Genomic DNA, 20,223 nt, shown 5'->3' on the forward strand with positions numbered 1-20,223 from the left:
ATTCAAATTTGAATGGTAATTAAATTTATTCTGATTTAAAAAAACACAACTGTACTCATGTCGTCTCAATTAAATTATTTTTTGCTAACTTTACTTCACAATGGGGAAAACTTCATGACAAACACTTTGATGTAAAGTTCTGTCCTCATTTAGTCACCCTCATTTTGAGGACTGTTTCTTACTTTTCAGTACAACAAATGCATACAGTGACCACAGTCAAGCTTTAAAAATGACAAAAACTCAATATAAAACATGATTAAACTGGTCCCATAAAAAAATGAACACTATATAACAAGTCTATGACCTTCGTGCCTGGCATTCCTGGTGGTCCTGGAGGGCCAGGACGGCCTACACTTCCATAACCAGGTTGACCTGGCTTGCCTTTCACACCCTTATCACCTGCAACAATGAGAATAAATTGAGATCAGAAAGGACTGGTATTATTAGAAGTCACCCATCCACATAAAACAGTCAAGGGAAAATTGGATGCAAAAACATATTTTTTTAATCTAATTTGAAACTAATGAATGCTGTTTGTAGATTTATCAGAAACAAACAAACTTTGTTGGTTATGTTGACTTATTTTATTTCTTTAAGTTTCTTCCCACCTTTGGGACCAGTAAGTCCAGAAACTCCTGGTATTGACAGTCCTTTCTCTCCTTTTAAACCGCACAATCCCGGAAAACCTTGAACCCCAGGATAACCATCATTACCTAAAACATAAATGAATTCATGGTTATCCATTCTACATCCTGTTCTTAGTCTACTTGTCCATCTGCCAAGTCTGTTATCGCCTTTGCTTACCTGGAGGTCCTGGTAGACCAGGTGGACCAGGTAGTCCAGGCTCACCTGGGTCTCCAGGTATTGTTTGTACTGGTCCTGGAGATCCTTTCTCACCTGTTGGATGCAACTGTAATATTTAAGCCTTTCACCTGCATACCACTAGTGGTCACCTGCTTCGTAGTTTTACTACCCTTAGAAGGCCTGTGTCTGCTTTGCATTTGTATTCCATTAAAGGAATGTGCTTTTTAAGACCCCCTGTGGTGAAAATCAATTTTTTAAATGTTGTTTATATGTGGTGTTTTTATTATGCTTAAAGATAAACCATGGGCAAATCCATCAGTCAAAATCATTGCTGACTATTTTCTCCTTAAAATTATAATTTACAAAAAAAAAAAAAACTATTTCAAAAACACAGGACCTCTGAAGCTTGGTGTTAGTGTGAATGTGAACTTTTCTACTCAACACCCTCTACTATTCAGTAACATCCCATATGTTATCATACATTGCATCAGTTCATACCTGGTTCTCCAGGATTTCCTTGCCGGCCCACTAATCCCAAACTTCCTTTCTCTCCAGGTGTTCCTGGTTGCCCGACACCCATTGACCCTTGGCTGCCCATTGGACCTGTGCTGCCAGGGTCTCCAGAAATCCCTGGATCACCTTGGTTGCCCTTAGGCCCTGGAGGACTCTGAAAAAAGTCAGTTTCAAGTTCTGTCAACATCCAAACTTTAGAAATTGAAGGCTTTAAAGGCTTTAAAATTGGTTACACAAATTTAGACCAACATTACAGCAGTTTTCTCAAAGTTTATGGTTACAACAAGTTCTAAGTACTAACTGGGTTTCCTTTTGCTCCTGATGGTCCTTTGAAGCCTGGGGTGCCCGGCATAGCATCTTGCCCCTTTATCCCCAATGGTCCTACACCACCACAGTTTCCTTTCTGTCCTTTCTCCCCAATCTCAGATCTAATCCCTAGATCTCCTTTGGGCCCTGGAGGCCCTGGAAATCCTGGAGGACCTAAGAAACCCTGTCAAAAGATTTTAATTCACATCATAAACAATTGTTTTTGAGATTATAAAACCTATATTTGCAATACCAACTGCATAATGGGAGTGGACAAGTGATAGTTTTTGCTGAGTTATGAGGATGATGATTGGGTTTAGTGGCAGTATACAGTTAAAACTGACCAGAGGACCCGGTGGACCCTCTGGACCTTTGATGCCTCGGAATCCTTTATTGCCTTGAACTCCTCCAAGACCTGCACAAAGAAATTGAATTTGAGGTCTGTTACTGAAACTAAACCAAATTAATTAAATAAAGTGCTTTTAAAGCAGATATGCACCAATATGGATGCACCATAGGAGGTTTCTTCATAGACTGTTATAGATGTTGTAAAGATGTTACATAATGACTTCACCTGGATCTCCAGGTTCGCCTGAAACTCCAGGTGGTCCTGGAGGTCCAGGTTCAGCAGCAGAAGCAGCACAAAGTCTGCAAAGTTCTCCTTGCTCTCCTGTAATTGAATGGCAGAAAACAGCATTGTGAACAGGTGACAAGCATGTTTACTGGTTGTACTGTATGCATTAATGTAACATGCACTTTATTTAAAGGAATGTTTTAGGTCCAACTACATTGGCAACATTTGTGGCATGCCGTTTACCTTAGAAAATAATTATTATAGGGAAAGACATTGCAAATAATTAATCTAAGTTGTTTTCAGTAGTAATGAGCTTATTTAACCATTGAACGTCTCTGGTTACGCATGTAACCTTAGTTCCCTGAAGAGAACGAGACGCTGTGTGTAACTGATATGGGAACGTCCCCTGTGTGAGTGCGTTATGAAGCACGTATGAAATAAGTACAATGGCAAGATGTAATGTCATAGGCGGGCAGACGTATCGACCAGGAAACTATAAAGCATCCCAAAAACACAGGCACGTCAGCTTCTGATAAGACTGAAGCAAGTGCTCACGGGGATGCTGGGAGTATGGCATGGACGCGCAGCGTCTTGTTCCCTTCAGGGAACTAAGGTTACATGCGTAACCAGAGACGTTCCCATTCAGGGAACTTTGAGCTGCGTGTAACCATTATGGGAACGCTAATGAATGCAAAGCTTGAATATATCTCCTATTTTCTTTAATGAAGATATAGCTAGAAAGAAGACAGTTTTAAAGGGATAGTTCACCCAAAAATGAAAAGTCTTTCATCATTTACTCACCCTCAAGTTGTTCCAAACCTCTATGTGTTTATTTGTTCTGCTGAACACAAAGGAAGATGTTTGGAAGAATGTTTTAATCAAACAGATCTCAATCCCCATTGACCTCCATAGTAGGATCCTTTGTGTACAGCAGAACAAATACACACATAGAGGTTTGGAACAACTTGAGGGTGAGTAAACGATGATAGAATTTCCATTTTTGGGTGAACACCTTTTCAGACACTTCTTCAATGGGCTCAAACGGTGCTAGACAGAGACCTTTTAGAACAACCGCCAGGTCCCAAGTCGGCACCCTCATGCGAACTGCTGGCCTCAGCCTTTAAAGTGCCACGAAGGAAGCGAGTGGAAGGAAGCAAGTGGGTGTCTCCTGAGAGAGGCTTCACTCAAAGGGATGTGGTAAGCAGATAAGGCCGCCACGTACACTCTCAGTGTGGAGTTAACTGGGGGCAGTTAACTGGGTCCAACTGGTGTTCTCCACACCAAGAGGTGAAAAGTTTCCACCTCAAGGCATATAATTTCCTCATGGCCAGAGCTCTGGAGTGGAGAATGGTCTCCACGACCTCAGTCGAGAGACCGGATTCTATGAGCTGGGCCCCCTCAGAGGCCAAGCCCACAACCTCCAAAGATCTAGGCGGGGGTGAAGTATCAACCCGCACGCCTGAGATAGAAGGTACCTCCTGATAGGAATCTCCAAAGGAGAGGCGGCGAGGAGGGAAATTAGGTTCGCAAGCCAAACTCGGGCCGGCCAGTATGGGGCTACTAACAATAGACTGACCCCGTCTCGGCGAACCCTCTCCAGAAATCCTGGGAGCAGAGCAATTGGGAGAAATGCGTACAGGGGTGACCTCGGCCACTCCTGTACCATCGCGTCCAACCCCAGAGGGGCTGGAGGACTCAGGGAAAACCACAGTGGACAGTGCAATATTTCCCTGGATGCAAATAGGTCTACCTCGGCACGACCGGAATGTTTCCATAGGAGCTCCACCACCTCGGGATGAAGTCTCCAGTCCCTGGGCCTCGGCGCCTGCCTCGACAGGATGTCTGCTCCCTGTTTTAAATACCCCGGGATATAAATCGCCCTCAATGAAAGAAGCTTCCCCTGGGACAATAGAAGGATCTGGCGAGCCAGCTTTTATAACAGCTGCGAACGCAGACACCCCTGATGGTTTATATAAGAGACCACCGATGTGTTGTCTGACCGAATAAGGGCATGGTGACCACTCCGGTCTGGGAGGAAGTGTTTCAGAGGTATAACGTTGGACGCTGCTACCATCAGACTCAGAATTCTCTGATATGTTTTTACAGTGAGTTACTGGCCTAGCTTTGGCTGTTTGACTGCTGCGAGAATTGAAGCTATATGAGCAGGAGACAGACGTGCCTGCGTCGAATCCCAAACCACGCCCAGAAAAGTGGTCCTCTGTCCTGGAGAAAGCACACTCTTCTTGATGTTGAGCCTCAACCCCAACTTTTTGACATGGGCAAGAATGACATCTCCATGCCGCACCGCCTGATGCTCCGATTGAGACAGAATCAACCAATCGTCGATATAGTATAAAATGCGGATGCCCTGGAGTCACAGCGGAGCCAGAGCTGCATCCATACATTTTGTGAAAGTTCGGGGAGACAGTGCCTTTGTTGTGGAAGGATGGAGAAGTGGAAGTATGCGTCTTTTAGATCTATCATGTCAAACCAGTCCTCGGACCTGATTTGTGACACGATCTGCTTAAGAGTAAGCATTTTGAATTTGAGCTTCCCTACTTAGCGATTTAACAGGTGCAGATCTAAAATTGGACATAACCCCCATCCTTCTTTGGAACGATGAAATATCGGCTGTAATAACCCAACTGTCTGCTGGGAGGAAGAACTCGTTCTATCGCCCCCTTCAGCAACAAAGTTTTCACCTCCTGTTCCATAACCAGAGCCTGCTTGGGCTCCACCACTGTAGGCAGAATCCCTCGAAAGTGATACAGGTGTGATCTGAACTGAATCGTGTACCCATACTTGATAGGCTTTTTCACTCTGCCAAAAATTCTACTAAGGGTACCAGTCTCTCGAGACTATCTCTGCTGTATCCACACTTTCAACATCCAGTTCCTCAGAACTGGATAGCTGAAGTGATGGTGCCTCAGCCCAGTCGGAAGAAACCGCAGCACGTGCTTCCAAACCCGGATCTGAGGCACTGGATCTACCAGGTTAGGGCAGAGATAGGGCGGAGCCCGTCTCCATCCCCGCTGATAGATCCATCGGCGAACCTCACATTTGAATCCTCCGCTGTGCCTCAGCAGCAGCGGGACCCAAACCGAGAAGCGAACCACTGTCCTCGAAGAGGGCACGACGGGAGCGGAGCGTTTTTATTCACATACGCTCGCAATGCTCACAATCAGCTCCCTCGAGACCTGAAAAAACACTGTGAGACACAAACACTTTGAGAAAAAAACCCTTTGAGACACAGACTGATATATATTTCACACACAGAGCGCTTGCTGAAGACTCAGAAGCTGATGCGCTTGTATTTTTGGGGTGCTTTATAGTTTCCTGGTCGATACGTCACCCCGCCATGATGTTCCATTCACCATTGGACTGATTTCATACGTGATTCATGACACACTCACGCAGGGGGCGTTCCCATAGCGGTTACACGCAGCTCGAAGTTCAGGAACCTGAAATATTTATTTTTATTTATTTATTTATTTGTTTATTTGAAAAGGGACAATGTACACTAATCAACATTCACAACAAATGTAAGTGTACCCGAGTTAGCCACAGGCTAGTTTTCATCGGCAGTCCCCTTGCCAGATGTTACTAGGCATCCTAAGATAATAAATAATAACAATGCAATACAGTTCAATATACAATAAACAAAAAGTAAAAAAAATAAACTGTGTTAAAATCACAAATAATCAAATAAACATGAGATATAAAATATAATTAGATGTTAATAAACGATACAATTATTGTTGATGAATTGGACCCACATCAATGTTGACAGTGTTGATTTTCAATAAGCCATTTCTTAGCATTAATCTTAAATGAGTAATAAGGTGTAGACTCTCTAATTAGTGGGGGTATTGAGTTCCATTCATGCGAAGCAGTAAATGAAAAGACAGCCTGACTGAATGCAGTTTTTTTAAGTGGGATTATACAGTCTCTCCTAGCTGCACCTCTTGTAACTCTGTTTGTATTTGATTTAAAAGTGATAAGGCCAAATAAAGGAGGAGGAGCTAAGCAGTGCATGATCTTATAAACTAAGCAGACATTTCTGTATTTTATTAGGTTATCCCAACTAAGCAATTTATACTTCTGTAAGATATGGCAATGGTGATGACGAAATGACTTTTTATCTAGAATTTTAAGTGATTGTTTGTATAATGACTTTAATGGTTTTAAGGCTGTAGCGTGTGCGTTGGACCAACTTATCAAACAGTAGTTTATGTGGGAGAGAATTAATGAGTGGAAGTATACCTTAGCTGCCTCAGTTGATAGGAGGGTCCTGATATACCTGAAATTCACCAAACTGAACTTTACTTTATTACAGACCCTCTTTATGTGGGTTTTGAATGTAAGGTTTGAGTCCAAGTGTAGTCCTAAGTACTTATATTCTGAGACAACTTTTAATCTATGTCCAGAAATAGAAATGTCTTGTTCTGCATCTATGTGGGAACCTTTGGAAAAAAACATACAAACTGTTTTTGAAACATTCAGTTGCAAACAACATTGGTTAAGCCAAGATGTGACCTTCACTAATACATCTGTTAGCTTGATTGCAACCTCTGTAGCAGTTTTACCATGAGTAAAAATAACTGTATCATCGGCGTACATTAAAATGTCACAATTTTCACATGCAGAGGGTAGATCATTAATGTATAAGCTAAAAAGGGTAGGACCAAGTATGGAGCCCTGCGGGACCCCAGTTGAAAGACATAGGGGGTTCGATTTATAGTTACCAATTTTAACATATTGAGATCGACATGAAAGATAAGATTTGATAAGATTGACCAACTCAGGTGAGAAATTGAAATTAAGTAATTTATACAATAGAATGTCATGATTAACTGTGTCAAATGCTTTCTTTAAGTCAAGAAACACGGCCCCCACAACCCCGCCCTTATCCAATGAGACCTTAACTTTCTCTACGAAGTGACAAGTAGCTGTTTCTGTCGAGTAATTAGCCCTAAATCCAAATTGCATAGAGTGTAGTTGAAAAGAGCTATTGTTAAGATAGTCGATAATTTGTTTGTTAATCAGTTTTTCTGATATTTTCGATACTATAGGTACAATACTGATGGGCCTGTAGTTTGAAGTCAGCAAAGGATCACCGCCTTTGAATATAGGGGCCACAACAGCAGGCTTCCATGAATTAGGAAACCTTCCTTGAGCCAGTGAAATGTTAATTATGTGTGTTAATGGGGTAACTATAGAAGAATTTATCTCTTTCAACATAAGTGAATCCATCCCATACACATCCTTAGCCCTAGAGGATTTGAGAGATGTGACTGTTTTTACAACCTCATTCTCAGATACCGGTCTTAATGTTAATGCTGGCTCTCTAATATTAACTGGAAGTGCATCATTTTGTTGTACTGTAAAACATTGGGCAATAGTATCTACTGACTCAACAAAGTATTGGTTAAAGGCCTTTGCCACATCAGTTGGATTCTTCAATATTGTGTCATTCACTTTTAGTACAATTGGCTTAGTTATACTAATGTTTTGACCAGTTAATTTCTGAATCTGACTCCATATGGCTTTTGAGTTACCATTAGAATTTTCAGCAATTATAATGAAAAAGTCCGCCTTTGCTTTCCTCAATTCTCTGGTTACAGTATTTCTTAGCTTAACGAATTTAAACCTATCAGTTGACATCTTTGAATTTGTCGATATTTTTAAAGCATTGTCCCGCTCCTTCATTAATTTTAGAATTTTCTCGTTCATCCAGGGAAGACTCTGTTTCTTGTTTTTACATTTAATTCTAATTGAAAATTCATGAATTGTTGATTGTAATTTTTCTGTTAAAATTTGACTGCTGATTTCTAAATCATTTTCAAGAAGTATCTCATCCCATTTTATGTTATTAATGGCCACCTTAAATGCCTCATGCTTATTTTTCGGGATGCCAAAGAATTCTTTATTGCCAGCATTCATAACCCGCCTGCAAGTTAGTTTTCTTGATATAAGCACCATATTATGATCGGAGAGCCCAGTTATCATATTGAATGATTTTGAAATCCTATCCGGCCTATTACTGAATATAAGGTCAATTTGGGTACGGGTACTGTTTGTTATTCTTGTTGGGCCTTTAACAAGTTGGACCAGATTAAAACCGTCCAAAATAAGCTTGAGCTTCATTCTTGAGGACTTATCTTCCCAATTCAAGTTAAAGTCACCCATTATGATTATTTCTTTTTTAAAATCCAGTTGACATAAAAGAGTCTTAAATTTTTTATAAAAACTAATATTTGACGAAGGTGGTCGATAGATTACAACAAGGGTGTAAGACATCTGAGGCGAAATAATCATATTCAAGGCAACAAATTCTAAGTCACTTGGATTTTGCAACTGAATCTCATTACAGTGAATATTGTTTCTTACATATATCATAACTCCACCCCCTTTTGCGACAATGCGATCCCTGCGGTAAATATCATAACCCGGGACTATTATAGCAGCCGACGAAGAGTTATCATGTAGCCAAGTTTCCGTTAAACAGAGGAAGTCTAAATTAGACTCTAGTAATATATGATTTATTTGATCACTTTTAGATTTTAGACTCCGTATGTTTTGATGGCCGCCTAATATGCCCTTAGGCTTAGCTTTCGGATCCCAAATAACCCTCGAGTTGTTTACGGTTGGAAAAACTTTCCACTTCCGGTTCTTACGGATTGCTCTGTTTACTTCGCCACGGATGTTTTTCTTGCACACATGTTTGTCTGATGGATTCCTGCGGTGCTTGTCACTTGGTTGGACATTTAATGTACTCACGAGCGTATGGTCACCGCCGATACTCATAGGGAGAGTTGGAGATGTACTCAGTAAAGCTGGAGATGCACTCAGTACAGCTGAAGATGCACTCAGTAGGCCCACAGCAAGTCTCCCCAGTGGTGATGACTTTACCGCCGGCGAGTTAAACGATGGACGATCATCCACCGGGAACCGGACGGGTGTCTTATCCTCCGGTGAGTTCAGATGGCCAGAAGCGGAACACCGGACTTCCCTCGCGGTCATCTGCAGACACTCACCAGGACCGGTGTCCTCAGGGTGCGCCAGAGATTCAATAGAACACCGCTGAAAACTCACTGGATCTTCCATGGTGCTCGGGGAGAGTGCACATCGGAAAAGGTAAGTTTGCTGTGCGGATTTGGAGCATGAGTAGTTTCTAACAATACTACATACCTGAGCTGAGGTAGAGTTGCTTGAAGAAACGTCAGAAATACTTGCTCCATTTGTGGTTGGACCGGGACACTGATGAATGTCCCCCGACAAAAGCAAACATATGGCTATTATCACAGCCTGACTGGATTGTCGTTTACATGTTGTTTTTATCCTTTTCACCCTGCGGTTGTGTCGAGTTGGGGTTACAAGGAGGATGACCAAGGTGTACTCCCCATACCTAAGAACGCCATGGATCTTGTTTGTTTGTTTATGCCGAGAGATCCTGAGAGCAATTAATTCGTAATTGTTGCGAATAATATTCGCATAATTGTTGTTAAGAGATTGTATAGGTGGATAGTTGTTTGTCGGTTGTATAAACTTCAGAAGTATTGTGTAAATTAGCAAAGCGACTACCGCGCCAGACCGACCTCCGGCCATGTTTTCCCCGATCAATCCCCACCGGTTTTCAGGGTTAGGGTTAGACCCCTGTGTTTAACATACACAATGAAAAGAGTGAATCTCACCTGGTTTTCCAGGATCTCCATATAGACCCTCAGGGCCTGTTAGGCCTTTGTTACCCTTGAGCCCTTTTGGTCCCAAGCGACTTTTGACTTCTGGGGATGCAGGAGAGGAGCACACAAACAGTGTCATGTCAAACAGTCATGCACAACAGACAAGCTTGGTTAATCGAATAAACTGAAGATGGCAGTCTTTGACAAAGTTACGTGGAGTTCCTGGAGGTCCAGGTTCACCAGGGGGTCCTCGTTCCCCTGGTTGGCCGTCACGTCCTTTGGGTCCTCTGATGTCAGGTGCAGGTTCTCCTTTTTCCCCTTTCACACCTCTAAACCCTGGGGCACCTCGTTTTCCATTAGGTCCTGTTATGGCAGTCCCTGACATATTTGAGCAAAGAGAAAGTTAACATTTGTGTATTATGTATATTTTTGTGCGTGTAAAAACGAGAGAGATACATCAATTACCTGGAGGACCTGGAGGTCCAGGAAAACCATTGAAACCTTTAAAAAAGATACCAGAGATAACATCAGTTGGTTATCTACTTTGGCTCAATAAAATAAGAATAATTATTATTAATTATTACATATAATGTCATTCGAAAGTTCAGAGTTTTATTTGTAAAGGAGCCGTATGCAAGATTGTGGCCAAAAATGGTACTGCAATCATTTTCAAATTACTGTAGAGCGTTGTCTCCCCCTACCCCTTATTATTTCAAATACCAGTTTTCTATTTTAATATATTTAAAATGTATTTCATTCCTGATGTCAAAGCTGAGTTTTCAGCATCTTTAATCCAGTCTTCAGTGTCACATGATCCTTCAGAAATCATTCTGATATGCTAATTTGCGGCCCAAGAAACATTTATTATTATTATTATTATTATTATCAATGATGGAAACAGTTGTGCTGCTTAAAATTTTTGTGAACAAAATAAAATAAAAATAAAATTATATAACATTATACATGTCTTTACTGCCACTTTTGATCAATGAAAGAAAACCAGTTCATTGCATATTTAGCTGGTTTTGTTGGTTGTCTTTGAATGATAGTAGTTTTAATTAATTTGATTACCAACCTTCACTACCTTGTAGACCAGGAGGTCCTGGTGGCCCAGGAAAACCTTTTTGACCTTTGATCTCCGTATCAATTATAACGAACTAAAATACAAATTTAAATCACACTTCATCAATAAGTTACAAAAATATTCATTCCTTTTTAAATTTAAAGAGAGATTTTATTATTACTTCATCAGCTAATGAAGTAGAATAAAGAGTTTTACTGCCACAGGCAATATGACCTGATTAAGGAGAGATTAAACATCTAGAGATTGCCATAAGTGAAAGTTTCACTACCTCTCCATGGACACCAGGGGCACCGGGGTCACCCTTCAGACCCTGAAGACACACACAAAGAAACAGATTGTTGAATTCAAGTATAAAGATTTTAAAGAAAGATTGAGATTCCGTTTAAAAAGTCCACTCATTAGAGGGCACTGTTCAACTGCACTTAAAATAGCCAACTATATATTTTTGTCAGTTTGGCTTGCCAACCAAAGTAAGACCAAACTCTGCATGGTATGTTGCACATGACTGCACAAGAACAGACAGACAGATAGATACCATTTCTCCTGCTATCCCAGTAACTCCTTGATATCCTGCATCTCCAGGCACTCCCTAGGAAGAAAAAGAAAAAATCTATGTGTACTTACATTTACAAGTCATTAAATCATGTTTAATTTGGACTTCTCTGTGCATGCTCTTTGAGGTGGTGACCATAGACCTGCATTATATGACTGACAGACAAGAACAGTTTAACCTAAAAATATCAAAATTGAAAAAAATTGAAATACTGTGTAAACAAAGACACCTGCATAGTAAAGCCCTTGAGGTAAGCTAAAACACATCAAAAAATTAATTTCAAAAAGAACTATCCCTTTAAGTAAAAATCGGGCGGGACTTTATTTTTGTCCATCTGAAATTTAATTGTGATTAGCTATTGCTGTGATCTCATGTGAGAGACAGGTTGTCGCTGGAAGGAGGGGATGTTTTTTGATTAAAGAATATGATTATTCATTTTAAAAAGAGATTATGTAAAAAAGAAATTTATAATAAAAGCTGCAATACTCCATAAAAAATATTAAGAAAAGAATAATAAGAATTGTCAGATTTCATGGTGACTTTAATGGACAAGATCTGTCTATACAAAAGCAAATAGAATGTGTTATAATCAATGTCACTGTTTGGACTGGATACAGTACAGATGCCCATTCAATTTCTGACATACTCCACTTCACACAACAACTGGACAAAGAGGAAAAATAATGCTAGCTTTGACGCATCTTGTTTAAGCAGATAGTCAATCTTAACAGGGGCCATTTACTGACAATCCTTAAAGAAGCTTGTCCTTTAAAAACTGATCATTTGAGACAGAGTGTCAAAATGAAGGTTGAAAATAATCATTTTCCTGCATATTAGTTTTTTTTTTTAGTAGAGAAAACCCCCCTCAAATTTCTAAACCTCAACCTAAAATTGAACCTCAAAGAACATATTAAGATCCAAGAAAGAATCCATGTCATGACCCATTTAAAAACCAAAAACTGCCTGTTTTTTTTTTTTTTTTTTTTTTTTTTTGATGGGCCGCTGTAAAATACTTCTTGCTTACCTTAGGGCCTAACTCTCCTTGCAGCCCCTCCTTTCCAGGTTTCCCCTAAAAAAATCAATACATAATTAAAATATATTCGTCAATATATATTTGTCATATATATATATATATATATATATTATATATATTATTACTATATATTAAGTTTAGGGACAAATTGGGAGAGAATGAGTCTTCATTGTCTCACTTTCTATCTTTATTTAATTATTTACCAGAGCCCCAGGCTCTCCGGTTTCCCCTTTCTTCCCCTTAGGACCAGGACGACCACGAAGACCCTGCAGAATACAGCAGTCGGGCTTTATGAATGATGAAGTAACTTAAAGCAATCCCAATGAAATAAATGATTTAAACAGCAGAAGAACAAAAATAACTTTAATTTAAAAACACTCACATTTGACCCAGGGCATCCAATGTCTCCAAAATCCCCACTGTCACCCTGAAACCAAAAAGAGAGTGATTTTTCACAAAAAAATCCAATCATTCATTTGTATTACAGTGTAAAATTCGACTTTGAAATACATAAATAAATAAAACTCCAATGAATTACTTGATAACAAACCCTCGTGTTGGAAATGTTACCTTAGGCTCCTTTTGTCCTGACACAAATAACTTTACACCTCTTGGTCCTGGTACACCAGGTGGTCCTCTCTCCCCCTACATAAGAGCCCCACAATGCATTTTAGAGCTTATATAATTAGTTTATAGCATTATTCAATTTAAATCAGATTATTCATCTGGCTTACCCTACACAATCACATACCGTAAGTGTCAGACATTACAACAAACTCATTGTAAGAGTCGGCAAAAGCTTAAAAGTAACAATGAAAATACTGACCTTTTGACCTATGGGCCCAGGTATTCCCATGATTCGACCCTCTCGACCCTATATATGTAATGTAAAAATGTTACACATACAAACATACATACTAAAGCATGTAGCGGACCAGCGGTTTCATCAGCGATGGACGTTCGTACACACAGTCCGACCGCGCGGATGGTGCGCATACTACATAGCATGTGCGAGTAAATTGAGCACTTGAAAACAAAGTCCACTAAACATTCTGCACGCGCTCATGGCGAAAGAAGTATACTTCGAAAGGCTTACACACTCTTCTTGACATTGGCCTGACATTTTATCATAAGCAAATCAGAACTAACCTTCTCTCCTTGAAATCCAGGAATGCCTTCAATTCCCTAAAAATAATTAAAGAGTTAAATCGGTAACACTTTACAATAAGGTTCATTAGTTAACATTAGTTAATGTATTAACTAACATGCACTAACCATGAGCAATACATTTGTTACGGCATTTGTTCATCTTTGTTAATGTTAGTTCATGAAAATACAGCTGTTCATTGTTTGTTCATGTTAGTTCACGGTGCATTAACTAATGTTAACAAGATTTTAATCAAGTATTAGTAAATGTTGAAAATAACATTAATAAAGATTAACAAATGCTGTATATGTGCTATTCATTATTAGTTCATATTAACTAATGCAGTTAACTAATGTTAACTAACGGACCTTATTGTAAAGTGTTACCGTTAAATCAATACGACAATAATGTAATCATGATATTAATCATAATGAGAGGATATAAAAGCACTGGACAACTTACTGGTGGACCTCTAGGCCCCTCTGGTCCCACTGGTCCAGGAAATCCTGGCAATCCTAGTGGACCCTGTAATTCCATAACCACAGAATCTCAGTCAAAAAATTGACACAGAATACAACAATATGGAATTACATTAAAGATACATAAAGTAATAAACAAAATGTTCAATCTGAATTTTTCACTTTTGTGAATTTACTTACTTTATCTCCATCTCTGCCTCGAGGACCACGCATTCCTTTCACTTGTTCGGAGGGTGGGAAGACATAGCAATCTCCCTAAATAATTAAAGTCATCATAATATTATAATACGGTACATGTGTGAGCATTTTTATATTAAATGAGCAATGAAGTTAATCGAATACAACACACCTTAGGTCCTTGGATTCCTGGTCCTCCCTAAATACAACAACAATAACAACAACAAATTTGTGGTTTAAATTAGCAGCCTTAATCAGAGTAAGGCTCAAATGAGACTTAAGCATTGCAGAAAAACAAGAGCATTTACGTTTTTTATTTCCCACAGCACCCACATTTTCATTTTTGATGAATGAAAATATAAACAATGAAAACATCTTTATAATCATTCCATGGCATTTTATAAGAGGTTGTAAAATTTGGGAATTATATTTTGTGCATTTGAATGTTATGATTAAAACATAAATATGACACAAAAATGCACACATATATTGATTGCATCTTCATATAAGTACCAGCAGATGGCAGCCTCATTGTCACCATTCTCTGTTATCCCCAGGCTTCATTTCCACACATTATTTGTTTACCTGTTTCATCTGTGTCTTGTTTTCTTAGTTCATTACCCTGTCTATTTAAATGCCTTTCACCCGCATTCATTATGAAGTCTTGTTTTGGTTCATGCTCTCTGTCAGCGTTTTCTTTGTTAAATTTATTGCTTCCTGAGTCATGGATTGCTTGTTCCTGTTTGCCCTTCATGGATTATATTCTGCTTGGATTCTGAAGTGTGCATTCAAAGACTTTTATAACGCTTGCGAAGTAAGTTCAATTCAAATGTATTACCTACTCAGACAGTGTGAGATGTTAAACTTATGTGTTTTGTATCCTCATTCCCACCTCAAACAACTTTTGTTCTTATTTCCCAAAATAAAGCACTCCAACTGGGTTAACTTTGCCGACGTTATATTAATATTATCTCATATTATACTCCTTTTCAGAACACACCTGCCGTCCAGGAAGTCCCATCGGGCCTAAAAAGCCTGGGGGACCATGCTCACCCTGAAAAAAATAAAATAAAAATAATAATAATAATAATGTGCCACTGACCTTTAGTATGGTGATAGTTTAGTGTGGTTAAAGTAATTAATAAATTCTGGATTACCTTTGTTCCATTGCATCCTGGGAGACCAGGAAGCCCCCTCGGCCCCTCTTTTCCAGGGAACCCCTAAAAGAGGAAAACATGATACTCACAAAATTATATTCTCTGTAAATATTAGCAAAGCAGCAATGATGGCGTTACAAAGTAGTTTTTATGACATACTGTAAGTAGCACCTGGTTTCCTCTAAGCATTTTGGCCAGAAACGGATATATACACTCTAATGCAAGTAATTAAGCAATACGTTTTCAAAACTTACTGGTAGTCCCGGTGGGCCAAAGAATCCTGGCGTCCCTGAAGGTCCCTTATTGAGAGAATAAGAACGGGAGAGAGATTTGCCAATGTTCAATTATACTGCAAGTGTCACCGGAAATACATTTAGCACACTCACACACTCCGTACCCTAGAACCTTTATGTCCGTGCATGCCTGTGTTTCCCATGTATCCCTGTGTGATAAAAAAATAATAATAATTAAACATTTTATTAACATTAATCAGTGCTCGAATACAGAGTCTATACAGCAATCAATCTGTTTATATGTTGTTGAATATCGAAAAGAGACTCTCAATCTCAGTATAAGAATATGGCAACATGTTATAATGTAAAGTCAAGCTAATTTTAGTTTTATAGCAAATTTCACATGGACGTACACAAAAATATTGCAGTAACAATGTCTCAAATTATGTAAGCAAAATAAAGAAGTGTGAAGTCCGCACACTGAAAGTTACTGCTCCAAAAATTTATTAAAAAGCAACGTTTCGACCCTCAGGTCTTCATCAGGCACCTGAGGGTCGAAACGTTGCTTTTTAATACATTTTTGGAGCAGTACCTTTCAGTGTGCGGACTTAACACTTCTTTATTTTATTTATAACACTCAGTTGTCCTGCACCTGAGCCCAATTTGGGTGTTTGGGATGTGCACACCAGCTTTGTATTTTTTGACTCAAATTATATAAGGTCACCATTTAACAGTTATGCCTTAATATATTTGTCTACGTAAATGGCAAAGAACAAAAAACTCCATAAGCACCAGATAGGAAATAGAGGAAAGTCTATTTTGTTCCTTTAAAAGCATGTGTAAGATTTAAAACGTTATATTTTATACATTTGAAACTGTGTGCTTGTAATGTTACATACAATTGGACCAGGAAGTCCAGGAGGGCCTTCCTTTCCTCGATGCCCCTGAACTCCCATTACACCATCCAAACCAGGAAACCCCATCTGACCCTGAGAGGAAGACAGATAAAGCAACAGTCGCTTTAAACAAAAAATCAATTAAGTGATTGAGATTGTAACAAATGATTTGATAAAAACGTAACTTTTAGGAAAAAAAGTAAGCACCCCTAACGGTCAGTACTTCTCCCACTTGAACTGTGTCCTTAGATCCCCATCATACCATACCCCCAAAACTCTTCACTGGGTTCTCCGAAACTGATGGCATTGCCTCACCATTAATGAAGAATGAATTCCATAGTATGGGGAATGAGATCAAACAGATCTCATTCCCCATTGACTTGGAAGTCAATGGGGAATGAGATCTGTTTGATTAAAACATTCTTCCAAACATCTTCCTTTGTGTTCAGCAGAACAAATAAATTGCCATGGTAAAGCCAGTGGGAGAAATGGTACATCCTGCCATTATTCCAACCTCTAAGCATTGCCATGTAGTGCTGAATTCTGGAGTTGAGAAACTAAACGGCAAATCTCCAAAATAGGCTTTCACTAAACTTATTGACATTGGTACTCTGAAAAAAATCAAATGCAGCCCAAAGAAGCTCATGTGGCACTGGACCATATGCATTAGCCAAATCCAGGAATGTCACATAAAGCTCCTTCCTCTCCTTTTTAGCTGACTGAATTCGTTGCCAGATAACATTGTGTTTCAAGCATCAAGAGATCCCTGAAAGTGATCCAAGAAAGCCATTCTTTAATAGGTAGGTGGAGAATCTCTGGGCAATAATGCTGAAGAAAATCTTACCTTACACATTTAATAGTGAAATAGAATCTTTTTCTTTACGACTCTACCTGCTCTGCGCCATGCTCTACAGTAGGTACAACCTGTTTTTCCCATACCACTTTGATGGCACTTGATTCTGTCGACAAGAGGACAAGTGAAAGAGTGATTCGGCTCGTTTGTGTCTCTGTACAGACTTCAGAAGGATCCCAGCGTCAGGAACAAGTGGATGGTTTATTGTAATGGTGTCCCGCATCACATCGGAGGATTATGTTTATTCTGAGCATTTGTTTTGTAAATGAGGCAAATTCCAATGAGTTCACAAAGAATCTTTTGAAGAATGAAGCAGTCAGCTGTATAGGATCTTACAGCAGCTGAATCATAAACTTTTACAATGCTTTGTCTGTAAATGATGGATTTATATGGCTTTCAAAACATTTACTCATATGCAAAAGCTAATGGGCATTGATACTGTTTCCTATGCAGTGACATTAGCCAATCATAACAGTGGCCATTTACTGACAGGCCTTAAAGTCCCCGTGAAATCAAAATTGAACCTATTTACTTTGTTAGCGCATATTACTAGTTTATTCTTGTGGTGAACAATTAATCCGTGCAAGTAAAAATATATTTAAAAAATGTTTTACCTTGGTAATCTTTAATCAAAATCTGAAAAGTTACTTCCAGTCTGGAACTGTTTCTTTCTCTGATGACGTAGGTTTCACAGTTTGGGTATGGAAACGCTTAACCACTCCCCTCAAACCGTTAGTTTGCTATGAGCGAGAGATGGAGAGGAGGAGCGCTAGAGTAAAACCCTGTCCTCTGTTCAATATTCCGTTTCACTTGGAAATACGTCACAGCACTGGAGAAAAATCGTTTGCAACTTCCGGTTCACGGGGACTTTAAAGGAGCCCTTAAAAACATATCATTTCAGACAGATGGTCACAATGAAGGTTGAAAATAATAGTTTTTTTCGCATATACTGTATATTTATTTGGTTTTTTTGTGGGGAAGAAAAAACCTCCCAGCAAACAAATTTAGGTTCTGGGGAGGTTTCCAGAATGTTCCTAGAACTTTCCCTTAAGGTTAAGGGAACGTTCCCTGAACATTCTACTTACGTTATAAAAATGGAACCTAAAAATAACCTACATGGAACGTTCCTATAACGTTCTTGTTTGGTTCCCAAAAATATAACCCCATGGGACCATTCGGGAACGTTAGGAGAATGTTCTGTGTTTGCTTGGCTTATACATGTCATGACCCCTTCAAAATCTGTTTCCCTCCAGTGTTGAATTTTCTGTTGTAGACACGAGGGTTTATTATCAAATTGTTAAAGATGGTAGTAAACATGTCATCAGAGAGGGGAGGGGGAATTAATTTGATTAAATTTTACAAGGGTATGTGACTTAAAATAAAAGAAAAATTATGATATGCAATTGACAATAATAATTATTGCAATATTCTATTACAAAACATATTAGAATTGTCAGTTTGGATTTAAAGGAGAGTGTTTTACATATTCAGTTCAACACTATCTCACGACCAATTTGTACGAATTCGACGCATGATTAAAAAGTGTCTAATTCGTACTACCTCACTCGTACTAATTCGTACGATTTGTCTAAACCGACGTGACGGTTAGGTTTAGGGGCGGGGTAAGGGGTAGGTCATTCGTACGAATTCATACGAATTGGCCAATTCGTAAAATATGTACGATTTAGCAAAATCGTATTAATTCGTACGAGTGAGGTCATATGAATTGTTACGAATTAGCCACTTTTTAATCATTCGTCGAATTCGTAAGACTTGGTCGTGAGATCGGGTTGATTCAGTTACGTTTGCTCTTATATTTGCTTTCAAAGACTTCTAGTGTATTTTGACATTAATTTATCATCACAGACGTTAAACATTAATTTACTCATTTGCACTGTATTTAAGTTGGTCTCACCCTTCAGTTGTCGGTTCTTACCTGTGTTACTGCCTTCCTGTTTAATAAACCTTGTTTTTATTTTTATATCCAGGCGTCGGACAGTGACTTAAAAATAGGTGCATGATGCCCTTAACTTACACAAATGGGACGGAGGAGAACTTCATCAAAGCTCAACTGGGTAAATTTGCAACTTTTTGAAGCATATTTTCAATATTATTTGCAATCATCAACAATGTAGAGACCATAAAAAAGAGGAACGTCTGCAAAATAGATCCATGGACATATCTTTTAGGAATTAACATACCATGACAGTTATGCCAAACTGATGTGTATAGAGAGAAGTGGGACTCTAACACAGGTAGACGCATACAGAGGAGCAGATGCGTGACTTATAATGCTGATAAGTTTTCTGTAGCGTTGGGCATCAATAGTGTAGCACAGCTCATCTGATACGGACACCTGGGTGGCCAATACATCTGTCAAGTCACCTCGAAATAGTCATGAGGCCACCCACCACCACCAGACATATTTTTCTTCTTTCTCTTTTGAACCTGGTGACCCAATCTGAAGATTCAAAATTCAAACGTTTTATTTCTACACCAGTTATTGTTTATCATGAACGACTCCTCCACCTCTTGTTTTACCAGACTCTTCTATTCTATCCATGCGGTAGACAGAGAAGTGTTCGGCCGGAGTAACCGCTGTGTCCGGTCCGGCTGTTGTCGTTGTCCTCGATGCCACGATGGAGAGTCGGATAAAAGGTCAGTAAAACTGCTTGTTTGCAGCATTTTTATGCGAAAAAGTGCATCTCTGTTATATTGTAACATGTCCAGAA

The 20,223-nt window shown here is 39.2% G+C and overlaps 2 protein-coding genes across 5 annotated transcripts in view; one reads left to right on the forward strand and one right to left on the reverse strand.

Annotated features, from left to right (window-relative positions):
• The window catches only part of col4a3 (collagen, type IV, alpha 3), a 45,772-nt gene that overhangs the window by 8,210 nt on the left and 17,339 nt on the right, over nucleotides 1–20,223 (reverse strand). Inside the window, exons 3-29 of the mRNA XM_039670928.2 lie at nucleotides 16,642–16,731; nucleotides 15,907–15,951; nucleotides 15,764–15,808; nucleotides 15,510–15,572; nucleotides 15,353–15,406; nucleotides 14,525–14,551; nucleotides 14,356–14,430; nucleotides 14,159–14,221; nucleotides 13,699–13,734; nucleotides 13,376–13,423; nucleotides 13,120–13,194; nucleotides 12,932–12,976; nucleotides 12,753–12,815; nucleotides 12,541–12,585; nucleotides 11,499–11,552; nucleotides 11,232–11,273; nucleotides 10,955–11,036; nucleotides 10,345–10,380; nucleotides 10,093–10,257; nucleotides 9,892–9,981; nucleotides 2,198–2,293; nucleotides 1,968–2,038; nucleotides 1,619–1,807; nucleotides 1,303–1,471; nucleotides 805–897; nucleotides 609–713; nucleotides 305–399 (exon numbers count right to left, since the gene is read on the reverse strand). Of these exons, the coding sequence (XP_039526862.2) occupies nucleotides 305–399; nucleotides 609–713; nucleotides 805–897; nucleotides 1,303–1,471; nucleotides 1,619–1,807; nucleotides 1,968–2,038; nucleotides 2,198–2,293; nucleotides 9,892–9,981; nucleotides 10,093–10,257; nucleotides 10,345–10,380; nucleotides 10,955–11,036; nucleotides 11,232–11,273; nucleotides 11,499–11,552; nucleotides 12,541–12,585; nucleotides 12,753–12,815; nucleotides 12,932–12,976; nucleotides 13,120–13,194; nucleotides 13,376–13,423; nucleotides 13,699–13,734; nucleotides 14,159–14,221; nucleotides 14,356–14,430; nucleotides 14,525–14,551; nucleotides 15,353–15,406; nucleotides 15,510–15,572; nucleotides 15,764–15,808; nucleotides 15,907–15,951; nucleotides 16,642–16,731 (2,061 nt within the window). The remainder of the gene's footprint in view (nucleotides 1–304; nucleotides 400–608; nucleotides 714–804; nucleotides 898–1,302; nucleotides 1,472–1,618; nucleotides 1,808–1,967; nucleotides 2,039–2,197; nucleotides 2,294–9,891; nucleotides 9,982–10,092; nucleotides 10,258–10,344; nucleotides 10,381–10,954; nucleotides 11,037–11,231; nucleotides 11,274–11,498; nucleotides 11,553–12,540; nucleotides 12,586–12,752; nucleotides 12,816–12,931; nucleotides 12,977–13,119; nucleotides 13,195–13,375; nucleotides 13,424–13,698; nucleotides 13,735–14,158; nucleotides 14,222–14,355; nucleotides 14,431–14,524; nucleotides 14,552–15,352; nucleotides 15,407–15,509; nucleotides 15,573–15,763; nucleotides 15,809–15,906; nucleotides 15,952–16,641; nucleotides 16,732–20,223) is intronic.
• Nucleotides 2–20,223, forward strand: part of col4a4 (collagen, type IV, alpha 4) — a 94,829-nt gene continuing 74,607 nt past the window's right edge. The window contains exons 1-5 of one of the 4 annotated variants that reach the window (XM_089121051.1): nucleotides 2–15; nucleotides 1,360–1,480; nucleotides 17,354–17,438; nucleotides 19,480–19,566; nucleotides 20,036–20,149. The gene's annotated coding sequence lies outside the window, so the exon portion shown is untranslated. Of the gene's footprint in view, nucleotides 16–1,358; nucleotides 1,481–14,082; nucleotides 15,167–17,353; nucleotides 17,439–19,226; nucleotides 19,567–20,035; nucleotides 20,150–20,223 lie in introns of those variants that run through there. The other 3 variants (XM_089121053.1, XM_089121050.1, XM_089121052.1) reach the window with 3 other exon arrangements.

This window comes from Pimephales promelas, chromosome 16, assembly GCF_988280905.1.
Source record: "Pimephales promelas chromosome 16, fPimPro1.hap1.1, whole genome shotgun sequence".
Lineage (NCBI taxonomy): Eukaryota > Metazoa > Chordata > Actinopteri > Cypriniformes > Leuciscidae > Pimephales > Pimephales promelas.